Source organism: Myotis nattereri, assembly GCF_964212035.1.
Source record: "Myotis nattereri genome assembly, chromosome: 12".
NCBI lineage: Eukaryota > Metazoa > Chordata > Mammalia > Chiroptera > Vespertilionidae > Myotis > Myotis nattereri.
In genome coordinates this window covers 40,562,691-40,579,335 of record NC_138087.1, presented here as the reverse complement: position 1 = coordinate 40,579,335, position 16,645 = coordinate 40,562,691, and the positions used below count along the sequence as shown (strand labels likewise).

Here is a 16,645-nt window from a genome sequence, read left to right as displayed (position 1 = left end):
AAACCATCAACACAATAAATACTGTTTTACATCACCAAGTTTTGGGATGTCTTACCAATTAAAAGATTATCAGAATATATGACATACAACTCTATGAGTTAATTGAGACTAGGACTGAATACTATTCATCACTCTACTCCTAGCTTAGTTCCAGGCACATAGTAGGCACTCACATTGTTTGTTGAAAAAATAAATAGATGTGCAGATGTCCACATGGTGTGTTTGTAAGGTTCCTCTTTACAAATCTGCTTAGTGTCTCTATTTCTCAAATGTAAGAGAGAACTGGTGATCTCTCATCTCTCTGAAGTGGGGAAGTTACTTCTGCAGCCTGGACTGGGAGTGGCCTTGTACCATTGGGCTCCCCAGGTGAGCAGAGCACTGGTGATCCCAGGACAGAGCTCTGCATTGCACAGAGGCCCCAGCTACTGGTCATGCTACTTAAGAAGTGTCTCTTTCCTACAGGACATTGTAAGACAGTGTTTTGATAATAATAAACGCTTACATAGGATTTGTCAGGCACTTCTCTAATCCCTTTGCAATTATTAATTCATTTAATATTTACAAATCAATTAGATTAGTGCTATTATAATTCTCATTTTAAATATATGAAAAATATAACACGGAAAGACTACATAACTTAGACAAGATCGCACAGCTAGCAAGTGACAGTTTAACTTTGGGAAGGACATTGCTGTTACTTATGGCCATGATATTTGGGAGGAAGTGGTAACTTTTACTGAAGATGGAAAAGAAGATTTTAAAAAATACCATTCTGCATTACTATAGGCAGGACATGGAATTTTTCTGTGTCTTTAGTGTTACATTTAGTAATTTGCTTTGGCTTCAAGAAAATAATAAAATTTCATTTTTCTTTAGAGTATTTGAAATTCCATGAGAAATGATGTCTTTTAAATACCAGGTTGATATTAGCAATCTTTTTTATCTACATAAATAAAATTTTATCATATTGTATCTGAATAAATTAATAGAAAGTGTTTATGGAGGGCACTAGAAGGGCTTCTCTCCTCAAAAGCCATTAACCTAAGTCTAGCTCTTTGAGTCCCATTGAATTTCAAATGCATTTTCTAATTTTTTAATCTAGGAACAAAACTCTGTCATTGCAGGTAATTAAATTCATTCTGAGAAAAGTGTGTATATGCGGGTGGTATTGCATTCAAACAGAATACTAATAGCAAACAGTGGGAAGTTTTGTTGGTTTCTCTGAGCATTGGATGAACCTTGACCTATTTCAAATAACTCTGCAATTCATCTAAAAAGCTCCAGCTTACAAAGTACAGCATTTACATGGAAACATAAATGCCATAGTATAAAGATTTCCCTCACTTCAATGACTACCCTTCCTAAATCAGAAAACCTTCCAATTTTAGGTATGCCAAAGATAGCATTGGTGTGTGGAGTCTCAGATTAACAGCTTCCATAAATAGGCAACCCTTTGTCAAAGACCCAGTTCTAGAACTAAAAATTTTACATAACACTATAACCATGTTTTGATGTCAAGAAATTTCCAATCACTATTTTAAAGCCATAAAAAGAAATCTAAAATGGGCTTATTTCTATTTTTGCTGACTATTAAATATCACAGTCCAGATTTTTAAATCATGCCACTGTTTGCAGGGGGCGGGTGGGAGATAAAAATGGAAAAGGCTAGGAAAGCAATAATTTCAAGAAAGCAGGCTTCTCAATATCCTGCAGAATATGGCCGCAAAATAAGGAAGCGCTCTTGGGGAAGACAAGGAGCCTTTGTGCCAAACATAAGACATTGGTTCAGCACAGCAAACACTTGTGACATTAGAAGCAAATGTAATTGTCAACATACTAAATGCCCTTTCCATCATCCTCATTTACCAGTCATTTGTTTATCTCCTCCAAACGCACCTGATTTTCTTCAAATGTTCTCTTTATCACAAAAGGAAAACCAGTTTCCTACAACAAATACACTTATATTTTTACCCTCAATGCAGATTATTAGGAAACTGAAAGACATATTGATGGGTTCCAATCAGGAAAAGCAGCACCATTGAGGGAAGGCTGAATGAAATCAGTAGACTCAACTTCAAGCATCTGAGATGACCAAGCTATGTGACTTTGTACAAATCATTTAACCTCTTGAGCCACAGTTTCCTCTTCTGCAAAACGGAAAACCTGTTGACACAGGTTTTTATGAAGATAAAAAGAGATTATCACTGTAGCCCACTGTGTCATATACCATGATGTGCTATGAACATGTCACATGTTGTACAGGATCTTTTTCAAAACCATGTTATTAAACTCTTTAGATCAAAGGAATGAGACCTAATATCTGCTGTTTCTTTGTCAAAAGTGGGAGATTTGCAAGTGTTGGGAAGTTGTTAAAGGCAAAGAAGCTTCAAAATTGAGATTTTCCTCTTGATGCAATCAGGATGATGGAAAAAAAACTAAACAAGGAATAGCAGTTATTTAATGTTTAATGAGCATCTAGGTGCTTTATAAGGACCAAATCAACTTTGTTTCACCTAAATCCATCTCTGCTCCATCAATGATAGGCATCCCACACTTTGGAAAACAACCAACCAAAAGAATTCTTCTACTTCAAAAAATAGAATTCCATGGTTATTATTGCTAAGTCACTTATGCAAAACCACAGCTTTAGTCGGCTGCAAAACTGGACTAAAAGTATAAGATTCTTAGTGTCTTTCAGATCTCCTAACCACTGAAACACACAATCAGCTTAGCTGTACGTTATGCCTCAATATTTACAAAATGACAGGCTGGATACAAGTAACAGATCCCTCAGACAGATAATGACCTCAGGGAACTGGGATTTATTGCAGATGGTTAGCAATGGGAAACAAATTTTGAGTTCTCAAAATTAAACACCTGCAGATGAATGATTGGATCTATCAAGTGACTAATCAGGAAAGTTTCTTCTGTTGTTAATTGTGTACAACATCTATGTACATTTGATATTGCAGAATTCTCTACCAGTGGTCGGCAAACTGCAGCTTGCGAGCCACATGCGGCTCTTTGGCCCCTTGAGTGTGGCTCTTCCTAAGCCTTAGGAGTACCCTAATTAAGTTAATAACAATGTACCTACCTATATAGTTTAAGTTTAAAAAATTTGGCTCTCAAAAGAAATTTCAATCGTTGTACTGTTGATATTTGGCTCTGTTGACTAATGAGTTTGCCAACCACTGCTCTAGACCCTTCCACATGGGTTATTTGTCAAGTAGACACATGCCCAGGTACAAGTGCTCAGGACCTGACTCCTTAAGAAAAGTAATTGGCAACACAAATGTAATTATATCACTTTCCAACTTAAATCCTTCAATGGCTTCTCATTGCTGGGAAATAAAATCTGAGCTCTCTAATACTATGTCCAAAGTTCCCTGTTATCTTGCCTTTGGTCATCCCCTCTGCAGCCCCATCCTGTTCCACCTTTTCTTTTGCTCTCTATGCTCCAGGAATACTGACCTTCTTTTATTTTCTCTAAACTAGGCCTGTTCATGCTCTTTTGTCTGCCAAGAATGCTCTTGCCCAGACCCCTTGATCACGCTAATGCTCATTCATTCCTCAAGTCTCAGATAAAGCAACACTTCCTCAGTGGAATCTTCCTTGAACCCTCCAGATTAGATTATATTCAACTGTCACAAGCGGCTTCTTTTTACCACTGTCAATCACAGTTGAATTGCTGATTCATGTCTTTCTTCTCCACTGGTGTGAAGGCTGGAAGTGTGTATATATATATCATCTGTCCCTGTAGCCCTGCATGTACCACAGTGTCTGGCACTAAATAGCTATTACTAAGCAATTGTTGAATGAATGAGTAAATGTTTTCAGACTGGTCAACACCTAAGGCCACAGTGTCTTCCAACATAGTAAACTTCAGAGGATCTAGTATCCCTTTTCAACCTTATCGGGACCATCCTCTTTTCCTAAAGGTATATATGTTCATGATATAAATCTTCCGAGGGGCAGAGGAGTAACCCATTCCACTACGGAGCTGAGTGACATTCAGGATCCTTGGTATAGTTTCATCATGAGGAATGCAGCCTCCTCAAATATGGGTCATCATACTATCTAACCTACAGGGTCCAGGTAAATCCTCACACAATATTGGAGCAGAGCAGGCCGCTGATACGAAGATGCTCTCAAACTTCCCATCATGCTTGCTTTTAAGCAACACCATTTGTCATGCTTTTATGTTAAAGGAAATTTCATCATTTCCTATTCAAGTAGCCACCATGACAAAGAGAGGCAGTGGTGTAGGGCGCTTGATGTAATAAAAGGCAGTGTGTGGTTGCCCTGGCCGGTGTGGCTCAGTTGGTTGAGCATCATCCCTTGCACCAAAAAGTCGCCAGTTTGATTCCCTGTCAGAGCACATGCCCGGGTTATGGGTTCAATCACCAGTAGGAGATGTGCAGGTGGCAGCCAATTGATGTTTCTTTCCTTCTCTCTTTCTCTCTCTCCAAAATAAAAAAATGTTAAAGGCAATGTGGTGTCCTGGAAAGAGCGCTAGACAAGGATTCAGAAGACCTCGGTTCTGGTTCTGGTTCTGGCTCTGCCATGTATTTACTGAGTGACCTTAAGCATCTGGCTCTCTGTGAATAAAATGTCCTTCCCTTTTAAATTTTATAAATATTTTGGCTATAGGGTTCTTGTAAGCATCAAATGAGATCATTATATTTTACTATTGTACATAGGAATTGCTGATGCTTCAGTGATAAAAAGTTGTAAACTTTAAAATGCTAGGCAAATTATGGTTATTTTGTCACTGGTCTTAAGAACAGTTTTATCTTCCTCATTTTGGACAGTATCTGTTAACAATAAAGTGAATTTTTTATTCCCTGCCATTTGATGGCTGGTAGAAATAGCCCAGTTCTCATCAGGCTAGTAAGAGGAGTTAAAATTAGTTATGATTGCTCCATGTTTAAGAGATCAAGGAGGATTGATTGGATATGATGCACCTCCTGCTTGCAGTAATTCTCCTATAGTATAAAAACAGTCTTTTAATGAAGTAGTCAATATGATACCTCCGTATGGGTCAGGCCCTTGTTGACTATAACACAGCAAAATCTCAACATAAATAATGATGATGTGAATCATAGGCCAGATAAGCTACCACCTACATGAAATAATTTAGAAAAAATGTAAGTTCTGTTTATCCTTATTGATACTCAAAAAACCATTACTGAGATATGACCTTTTTTTTTCACAATTAGAGATTAAGTTAAAATTTAAATGTTTAGAAAAGCAATACAGTAAAATTTTACAAAGATGCTAATGATTAATCGAAAGCATTTTTTATTACAACACTTGAGGATGAGGAAATTAAACACGTGCCGTATAAAAGAAAGAAAAAGAAAAAAGAACTAAATCTTCCGATACTTTGCTCTTTTGAGTTCTGAGACATTAAAATGGATTTATTTGTTTTTACTGGGGTTTTTTGTGGGTTTTTTTGTGTGTGTTTTTAAATTTCGTTTTATTGCTGAAAGTATTACAAAGAGTATTACATATGTCTCCTTTTTTTTCCCCCTTGACCTTCCCCTGGCCTCCCCTACCTCCCAGTGTCTTGTGTCCATTGGTTATGCTTATATGCATGCATACAAGTCCTTCAGTTGATCTCTTATCACCCCCCTCCCCAACCCTCCCCAGCCTTCCCACTGTAGTTTGACAGTCTGTTCGATGCTGCTCTGCCTCTGTATCTATTTTTGTTCGTCAGTGGATAATGGTCTTTATTATCCACATATGAGTGAGATCATGTGGTATTTTTCTTTCATTGACTGACTTATTTCACTTAGCATAATGCTTTCCAGTTCCATCCATGCTGTGGCAAATGATAAGAATTCCTTCTTTTTTACAGCAGCATAGTATTCCATTGTGTAGATGTACCACAGTTTTCTAATCCATTCATCTGTTGATGGGCACTTAGGGAGTTTCACGGTGGGTTTTCTTTTAATTATCCCATTCAAAATAACTGTTGTGAGAAGCATACCGGAAGAGGAAACTCCTCTCTAAAGGAAGTTGTCATAATGCTTTCCTTCGTTCTATAATGTCTCTCAGCAATATGTACTGAATAGGAGCTGGGTTCACCTGTTTGGGTGCTGGTTTTAATTGCAGACTTATCAATGAATCTTTGCGGGACCAGCTGCTGGTGACCATCCAGAAGACCTTCACGTACACTCGAACGCAAGCGCAGCATCTGTTCATCGTCCTCATGGAGTGCATGAAGAAGAAGGAACTGGTATGTAAGCAGTGTCCCGTGAGTGGCAGAGCCCTCCCACAGCCCCTCTGTCTGTTTCACTGTTTTCTTGAATCACACACTGTTTCCCCCTCTCCTGAGGCCCCATTGGCTTCTGTGGTTTCCTCCCCTTAGTAGCTAAGACACTGCTTTTCCTGCCCTAATTTAATGTGAGACAGAGTTTTACATCATTTCCTATTGAAGCTCACCCAAATGCTTCGGATTGCCTCAACTAAATGAGTAGACGAGATGAAACAGGTCACCTCCTGGGAAATGCTCCAGTGAATCCTCTCTGAGGTTTGGGGTTTCACTGTGCTGTGAGTCGGGAAGCACAGATGTGCTTGTTGTCAAGTAACTTAGTGACACAGGGTCCAGGCTACCACCCTAAGCTACACAGGTGGACAATGGAGGAATGTACCCAAGGAGTGGTGGACATTTCTGGCGTTTCTGAAATGTCCTCCAGTAGCTACTGTAACATTTCCTGCTTCTGGACAAAGTGTCTTACAGAATGTGAGTAACACAGAGACCATCTGCTAGGGTGAACAGGAATAAAAAGAGCTAACATGCAATGAGCCCATGCAATGTGCCAGGCAGGATGCCCCATCTTCACATGTACTAACTCCTGCGATGTTTGCTACTATCCCAATGAGAGAGGTACGGTTATTGTTTTGACCGGACAGATGACAATTGATTAGTAAATGTGGAACTAGGGCTCAAAACCAGTGGTGTTTAATGTCTGTTGGAAATATCTTTATTCTGAAATTGTCTCACTGAGGCCAGTGTAGTGAACCCACCCACTTTGGGTAGATTCTCCGAAAGCCTGGGCAGGCAGGGGATATTCTCAAAGGGCACTGGAGCCCACCTGCTCACAGGGGAGGTAAAGGAACAGTTTAACCCAGCCGGTGGTCTCACTCAGGTTTTAGATGATCTCAAGACTGCGTGTGAATCCTGGAAGGATTGCCTCTGGGGACACTTGGGAGCACTTCATCTCCAGAGGGGCACCAGGGCCAGACCCTAAAAGGCTCAACCACAGGGGGTTAGGAGAGGAGCCGGCACTAACTACCTTCGTCCAGTTCTGCCACTAGACTGTGAGCTCCTCGAGGCCTGGGCCGGAACTGCCTGCTTCACTGTGGTGTGCCTATGCCTGTCCCCGCCGCACAGAGAAGCCAGGGTGCAGATGGGGTTCACAGTCATGACCGCTGAGCCTCTATCCACCCGGGAGTGTCCCTGGCATTCTCCCACTTAGAAGGCAGTTAGCTCACAGCTGTTCAGCTCACTGCTTCCTCTGCTCCCACAGAGACACAAGCAGCCCTGAGCTTCTACATGCTACACTGTAGATTTTCTCCTGACTGAGCACCAATGATTTCCCAATGCTGACTGTGGAACTTTATCAGAACTATATATTTCAGCAGCCCTGCAAATTTCCTAGAAAAGCATTAGGATTAAAATTCTAGGAACCAGTTGGAAGTCATAAAACCAAATGAGGCTGAATGTGCTTCTCTGGGTATTTCATAGGACAGTCCCCTGGGATTCTGCCTGATAATCGTCATGCCACTTAATCATGGCTCCCGCAGAAAAGGTCAACGGCCTTTTAATGTGAGATCTTTATTGCAAGATATATGGGGTACCCCTAGCTGTCGGGTAGGGCAATGTGATCTTAAGAAGAAATGAATTGTCCTTATCTCCACATCTGGGCAGAAAGCAGTTAGAATTTTAAAATCATAAATGGAGTTATAATAATTTCAATTTTTGAGGGACAATTTATGTGCATAGACAGTACTAGGTGCTTGATAAAGGAGGTAGGCATTACTTTTCCCTGGAGGGAACAGGAGGTTACCTGAGGCTGGGCGAGGTGCAGGATGTGTGCACCACAGGCAGGAGGCACTGCACTAGGACTGCCTTGCTCCAGAGCCCAGCTAGCTTCTACCCACCATGCGCTCAGTGAGCACACAGAACAAGGAACGTTGCATGGTGAGGTTGCTCCTTGCTTTTATCTCCTTCAAGTTTCTTTTGATTCCCTTTGCAAACTAAATGGAACATAATATTCTGAGGTCAATCTAACCATTGCCAAGTTCAGCTAAGGGATTTGTTTTCATCCCAGCATCCTAGTAGCGGGTAATGAAGAACTGCACTATGAATGTATATGTAGCTAGTGAAACGGCCTCTGGCCATGTGGCCTCGTGGAAAATATGCATCAATGAGTGTTTTGTGTGAATGCTTTCTATTCCATATCGTCCTTGACAAAATTCACTTATCTGCTGATTTCCCACTTTGGGTCAAAACAACATCTCAAAACCTGTCGCCTTCTGAGAACATATATCCCCCTAGAAACCAACCTGTGAGCTAAGTCCCATCATTGTTATCAAGGAAAAAATAAAATTCAAAGAGATTAAAACTATCCACAGCAGCATATTAATTATGGGGGGAGGATGTAAGGGATAAGAAGAAGGGGGTAGAGAGACACTCTTCTTCCCTCCCCAGAGTTACTTTCTCATGGATTCGATGATACGTACTAGACTGTCCAGATTCACTATTTCCTCACCTTTTCCCTTACAGTTCATTTTGTCTTTCCATTGCTAGTTCTTCTTCGTTCTCTCTATTCTATAAACAGATATGCATCAAATATCAATATTGGCTCTTTCCCCTTTCAATCACTATTCTGACTTCAGTTATCATTTTGAGACAACTCTCAAATGCAAATACCTAGCCTTGTCTTCCCCAAGCCCCTGCATTTCTGAATTCCACATATATCAAGTTTAGAACACTCTTCTCTCTAACACAATGTCTGTGAACAAATAGAAATTTTCTTTGTGGTAGATGCTGGATTGTACCTAGCTACTTTTAAGTTTATCTGACTATCATCATAACATTAATAAAATCCAAACATTTTAAATGAGAACGTGGAAAGAGAATACAGAAAAAGTATTTCTCCATTCAAGATGTTTTTCTTATTAGTTCTCAATTCACAGTGGGTTACAGATTAAGTTTTGGAAGATCTGAAACTTTTTTAGATGATTAGATAATCACCATTCCAAGAATAAAGATGCTGCAGGCTTTGAAGTCAGTTTAATACATAACAATGAACAAGTTTTTGAATCTCTAGAGGCCTTTGTTTTGTCTTCAAGAAAGTTGAGGCAATAATTGTATTTATATTATTGGGTTAATTATAAGAATCAAATTAGTTAACATATGCAAAGAACATAGAAAGCACTCAATAAATACTTTTATTTTAACAATGATGATGATGATGCCTATGTGGCATCTTATGTTTACCAAAGATTACCTAATGTCCTCTTCTTCAATACCACAACCAGCCCTGTTAACATCAGTATTAGTATCACTCTTTTATAGAGGAAAATCAAGACTGACTCAAAGACTGAAGTGACAAACCCATGGTCACGTGGCTAGTTAGTAGCGACCACGTAACTTGAACCAAGAGCATCTTTCTGCAAGTCCTGAGCTCTTTTTTCCATATTTCAGCTGATTCCATATTCTAAATATTAGGTATGACCAAGTTTAAAATGAATTTAGTAGAAGCCCATTTTCTCTCTCATCCCTGGAATAATCTGAACAAGCATTCATTAGACCCTGAGGTCCCTGGAGAAAAAAAAGAATGCATTGTCAGTTGCTTTTCCTGGAATGCCCTCTGCCCCAATGTAGCAGTCATTATGTTTCTGCAAGGACAGTGTAAGCACAATGTCCAGGTCACTTAATATTTCTACATCAAGGCCAAACTAATCTTTCCAGCATAATATTTAACTAGGCTAACTATAAGCCCAAAATTAGACATCAACTCATGTCCTCAAAAAAATAATCATTGAAATAAAAAAGGAATTTAAAAGAAATGTCATTTATACAATTGCTTGCCACGACAGCTAATATTAATAATAACACCTTTCATTTTATGATTAGAGGCCCGATATATGGAATTCGTGCAAGAGTAGGCTTTTGCAGCCACAGCAGCTGCCTCGATTTCTCCCTCGCAGCTGGGGCAGCTGCCTTGATCCTGCAGTTGCAGCCCCAGCTTCGTCCGGAAGGTCCTCTAGAAGGTTGTCCAGAAGGTCATCCAGAAGGATGTCTGGACGGCCATTCAGTTGATTTGCATATTATGCTTTTATTATTAAAGATGTACTAGAGGCCCGGTGCACGGATTCATGTATGAGTGGGGTCCCTCGGCCTGGCCGGCAATCGGGCTGATAGGGGCCGTCTTGCCCAGTCCTGATCGGGGCCAGCTGACTAGGGGGAGGGACTGTGGGAGGTTGGCTGGCCAGGGGAGGAGGGACCACAGGAGGTTGGCCAGCCACAGGAGGTTGGCTGTGGGAGTGCACTGACCATGAGCGGGCAACTCCTGCATTGAGTGTCTGTCCCCTGGTGGTCAGAGTGAGTCATAACTACTGGCCAGTCATCCAGTCATCCAGTCATAATGGTTGCTTAGGCTTTTCTATATATAGATAAAGTATTATAAGGTATTATAACTCCTTATATGGACAGAGTTCTGTTGCATTCCTTGTGCCACTTGAGCTGCAAACAATGGGGCAAGAATTACATCTATTTTTCTGCTAACCAGAAAAATTAAACAAATTGGAGAAGACCAGAGAACTATACAGAAAATGCCCATTTGATTTTCAACTTCACTATCCAGATGTCAGATTCTCTCTCAAGATCAACAAAACTGCATAAAATTTCAATGCCCCTGACCTTTTTCAGCCATAACCAGTAGATTAAAAAATAGAAAAATATAGAAAGTACTGTACTATCTGTTTTGGGGGAAAAATAAATAAAAATAATACAATAACCAAAATATAATAATACACAAAAACAAACATATTATTGTATTGTATTCACTTTAAGAGCTTACTTGTTATATAACTTACATGACAATTGTTTTGAGTTCCAGCTTTCGGAAGATATTCCTACATACTGGGGTGATTCCACACTGTATTCCCAATCTGCCTCTTGAATCCATGGTCTTACCATGACCATCTAAACCACTGGTCTTTGCTTGGTGTCACAGCCCCCATCCTCTCCATTGTAACTAACCAACAACTGCTGCATGACTCCTTGTAAGGAGCAGCTCTCATAATGAAAGCCCTATTACCCTCACTAGTGTTTCCCAAAGTGAAAAATGCTGATTGCAAATGAGATCATTTCAAGTGAAATGCAAATTAATATTTTTAAGAGGTGTTTTTATTTTCATATATAGATAAAATAAATAATTATAATAACATAAAACCATGGGTATTAAACCTAAATAAATACAAATTTTAAAGGAAATTCATTTGGAAAAAATATATAATTGTAGTGTTGATATATAAATATAGCAAAAAGATGAAGATTGTACAAAAATGGCCTTCAGAATTAAGTTTCAGTTCCTTAGCCTGGCATTAGAGACCCTCTGTGATCCAGAACTAGCCTGCCTTTCCAGCCACAGTTACTAGGACTACTACTCTTATCTTATACTCTAGTCTAACCAAATCTAAATTTTCATTGAGGAAAAATCTATGCCTCATATTTATCTTTATTTTGTGCAAGCTCTTGAATCCTTTCTCCAATGTTAAATGCACTAGAATTGAATCTCCACCTCTATCCTACAGCCTATTCCCAATATGAATTTTTCTATTCCAAATAGGAATATTCAGGCTAGTGTTTTCCCTGGATTCCAGAGAGCACAAATTCTTAGCCTAGTGTTTGAGAACAATTAGAAGTCTTTAGAGAGTTCTGCAAACCCTTAAAAATATATGCAAGATTTTGTGAACATAAGCATATTATGGGAAGAATGCATTCAATTCTTAGATTCCCCAAGGTATGAATAACTCATAGTTAAGAACCATTGTGTTAGAGGTCACTCCATGGCAGCAACTAAGTTAAACTCATAGGAGCCATATACATCGTTTTACATTCCTCGTAGGTTCTCAGAGACACCACATCTGGATACATATTTAACTTCTGAGCAGTTTTTAAATATGCAAACCTCCCTGTTTCTCATTAGCAGTTTTTATGCAGGTAATCCCTCACATGCTAAATAGTCAGTCATGTATTTCATGAAGTCATCAGCTTATGAACAGGCTATGAGCCAAGGATCGATCCCAGAATCAATTTTCTCATAAAGCAATATGAATAATTTAGCAAAATTCTGCTTTGCTATAGAGAGTCTGTGAACAAGAAACCCAGAAATGCAGTAGGAAAGGAGAAAAAGGTTATCATCCCTTTCTTTGGGACGGACTGACCCTAGACAAGGCTGTTCATATATTAACATTTGAGTAACTGCTCCCTCCTTCTCTGCAGCATTGCCCCCAGAAACACCCCAAAACCCTCTTTAGCATCGTAATAGGACTCCCCCCCCCACCCCATCTTCTCCCTCCAGCATTACCCATCTCTCACCTCCTACAAGTAATTCCATGCCCTCCCTGAAGAGGAGCTGGTCTGGGAATCCGGAGGCCAGTAGTGTTATTGAATTCACATTCATGTACGTGGCACTGATAGCTCATTGACCTCCATGACATACTTGAACTTCCAATAGAGAACACATGCTGACCCAAAGGAATGATCAATTGGGGGACTTTTAGGAAGTCTAACTGAAGGGGAAATACAGGTGGGTAGGGTGAGGACGGGGTCAGCTACCACTTGAGTTTTGTTTAGAAATCTCTTTCCCATGTCAATTCTCACACTCAAATTATTTCTAACTCTGCCTCCTACAGCATCTTCATGGTGGGTAAAGGCAAGGAAAAAGAGAATGCTGAACATTGCACACACTGGGCCACCCTTTCTCTCTTTTAAATGTATCTTAGTTCCCTAACCCTTTCCCAGTAATATTTCTTTGACTAAGGTTGTAGGACTAAAGTTTGAAAACCACTGCTCCAAAATAGGTGTTTCCCATCTTATCCTGTTCCTCCACTCCTGATTCCACAACATGTACTCAAACCTGTTCAGCTTTGTTGTGTTTTTGACCCATAGTGTTTGCAGAAGGAAGCAGGGCGGAGAGTTGAGGGGACAAATAAATGGGAAGGAGCTGTCAGGGCTATTTATATGCATGAGTTATTTGTAAACCAGGTGTCTGAAACCAGGTACTGTCTGCTTTCTCTTCCATGCTAATCAATGTGTATAAAATACCTCATATCATTTAAACTCATTTACCCACATTCCTTCTATATTGGTATTTATGTTTCTTCTTATTAGATGCGAGGCTCAGTAAATGAATACATTCATCAAATTCCAAGGTTTCAGCCAAGGCCATTAGCCCGATGTTGATTACATGTCGCCCAATATATCATTTTCCCTGTTTATTATCTCCCTTCGCCAAACTCAAACCTTGCCCTGAGAAAATTATCGTAATCAGGGAAAACAAGCATGCTCTGCATAAAAGATTAGCGTTGCTACCATTATCTCTATCATTGCTTTTGGCCATCTTCGCCCTCAAAGGGAATTTAAATGTTTTACCTGCTAATCTCCTCCTTTATTTTAAGAATTATTTTCCTTTTTTCCCATCTCATCTGGCCCTTTCTCTCTTGTATTTTATTTACTCTGCTGCCCAGTTCCACTACCTGTTATCAGCACACAGTTATCAGTTATAAGAGCTGGTGCTCAGGCTTTATAATGAGACTGGGTTGTCATCTTCATTTCCATAACGATACGACTCACACTTTATTCACCCCTGTCATCGCATTGGCCTGTGGCGGCCACATGATTTTAGTTTTCTTCTTCTCCTCTGCCTCTTTCTTCCTTTTAGTCCATAGAAATGTAGACACATAATCCACAAAAGTATAGAGGTTTGGGGTGTTAAGAAACACAGCAGTGGTTCTCAATCTTGGCTGCACAGTGGAATTAACTGGGGAGCCTTAAAAATTACTGATGCCTGGATTCCTCCTCCCCCAACCCCCAGAGATTCTGACATACTTGCCCCAAGCTGTGGTCTGAGTGGGAAAGACATTAAAGCTCTCCCAGTGGACTTCCTGAGATAAGGACCTTCGTGCTTCTGCACCATTACTTCTGACACCTTCTATTTGGTTCTGTGCCTTTGGGCCTAGAGAAGATCTGGCATAATTTGCCACAGGAGATGGGCATGATTTTTCTTTAAAAATATGTTAAAATGTCATTTATGAAACTTCATTTTCCAAAGATACTGACTGAAGCATCATTATACATTGAGAGCAGGCCTGGTGGGGGCTTGAGCAGAGAAAGAGCATAATGAAGTGAAACTGGTCCCAAATGACTTGGTTTCAAACATTGTGGTCACATTCTTCTCCAAGCACTTGGCCATGACTTTTAACAAGTGATGAGAATGACCGCTGGGGCTTCTCACTACCACACTGTGGGCTCTCTGCACATGCCAACGATGCACCATCCTCTATAATAAAGAGCTAATATGCTTCCTACCAACCTGTCCCAGTGGGAAGAAGGGGCAGTCCTACCCAGGGGAGAGGAAGATTACAGTTTCCAGCCCTCCTGGTGGGGGCAAGCTGACTTGGGACCCAAGAAATAGAGATTGAGTTTTTCTGGCAGCATGTCAACCTCCTCCAGAAGCCCTCCTTGACTACCCAATATAAAGCAGTTTCCCTTTTCATCTCCCTATTTATTTACTGATAGCACTTACCACACTTTGCAATTTTCTTATTTATTATTTTTGCATGTGCTTTATGTCTATCTGCACCTTTAGCTGGCATATCTGTATTGTCCAGCATGTCACACATTTCTAGATACAAAGTAGATCCTCAATTTAAATACTGCTGAATAACTGAGCAAATGAAGCCCAGCTCTGCCATGTCTGATGCTGTATTTTCTCCCCACACCCTGTTTTATAACTACTATTTAGGATGAGCTTTATTTCATCTTACTAGTAAGACTCAAAACAATGCTGTGTGATAGGTGTTATTTCTCCAATTTTACAGATTAAGAAATTTGGTTTCTTGCCTAAATCAACATGATAACTGAAATGGCCAGGATTCAAGCACAGGTGTGTCTAATTCCAACACATTTGCTCTTTTCACTCTGTGACACTATTTCTAAGGAAAAAAGAGAGCATACTGGGAGAATAGATAATCTTTCCAACAACTCAGCAACTGTGTTTCTCATTTGTTTTTCTTCCTCGCCTCTTATTTGTTCATTCCGTCTCCCCAGGTCCCCATTTCACATTGCAAAAACCGTGCACGCTCGCCGGCAGGAAATGGGGAAAATAATCTCTGTCACAGATAGCACTTTCTGAAACACTGAAGTCAGAAAGCCACTCTGAACGCAGGCTCTTTTTCCATGGCTCTCACGGAAATCTCCTCTCATCATACCTATTTCAGAGCCTCGATGCCGCAGACCTCAGCGGACCATTCTCAACCCTTGCACCTTCAGAGAGACGCCCCTAAGTGGCTGGGAGCTCCAAAAAAAGGCCAGATAATGCCCCTACCAACAGCCCCAAAACTCAGGCCGCACAAGAACTAACTTGCAAGCTCCATTATGAGGGCAAATGAGGGCAGGGTGATAGAGAGGACCCCAACGTAACACGGATAGAACTTGAAATTGCTCAGACTTGTCACTGGCTTATCTGTGGCTTTAAATGCCCATGTTTCAACTCTGCTGATGATAAAATGTTTCTCGACAACCTGATTTCCAACCAGACCTCAACCATCTGCCGTCCATGAGCCATAATCTCTTTGTCTTCCTCTTTCATTGGTCCTCGGAAGCCCTCCATCCCCACTGCAGCTGTTTCATCTCCTTTGTAGGGGTGGATTCTGTCGCTCTGCCAGCTTAGCAGACTTGGTAGCTTTCTCAGCCCCAACAGGATAAGCCAGAGGGCTCAGAGAAAATTTTCTAAACCTCCTCACATGCCGACTCCCAGACACCCTGTGGGCATGGGCACACAGAGGGCGGGAAGCAGAGCAGATGCCAGGCACAGCACACCTCGTACACAAATAAACACGGGCATAAGCAGCCAAAGCTCACGGCAGAAAAAGCCAAGTAGGAAATGCATCTCTTTTGAAATCCAAATCATCACACATGCCACCAAATTGTAAGCAATGAACAGAAGTCCAAGAACTGCCAGTGGCATCCGTGAGGTGGGCTCCAGCTTACAATATCCATTCACATTCCCCTTCGGGTCCACTTCTAAGCCACACAGCGTAAGGTAAAGTCTGCCTGTTACCTGCAATTGTTCCCCAAACTACTTCTGCCATCGTCCATTTCACATTTCTTGAGAGCCTGCCATGTGCCAGACTCTATTCTAGGGCCTGGGGATATAGCAATACCTAACCTCAGTCAGCCTACATTCCAGTGGGGAAGCGGTGATAAAGAAATACAAAATAAACATATGGAAGGGAAGAGGGAATGATCCTGTGCTAATAAATCAAGGACTACAAGGATTAAAAATTTGCCACCAGATTTAGCAAGGAGTTCATTGGTGACCTTGAGAAGTACCTGGGTGGT

General features: G+C 40.6%; 1 protein-coding gene across 1 annotated transcript in view; it reads left to right on the top strand.

Annotated features, from left to right (window-relative positions):
* The window catches only part of TRPM3 (transient receptor potential cation channel subfamily M member 3), a 441,698-nt gene that overhangs the window by 288,840 nt on the left and 136,213 nt on the right, over nucleotides 1-16,645 (top strand). Inside the window, exon 8 of the mRNA XM_081103884.1 lies at nucleotides 6,118-6,241. Coding sequence (XP_080960010.1) covers nucleotides 6,118-6,241 — 124 coding nt within the window. The remainder of the gene's footprint in view (nucleotides 1-6,117; nucleotides 6,242-16,645) is intronic.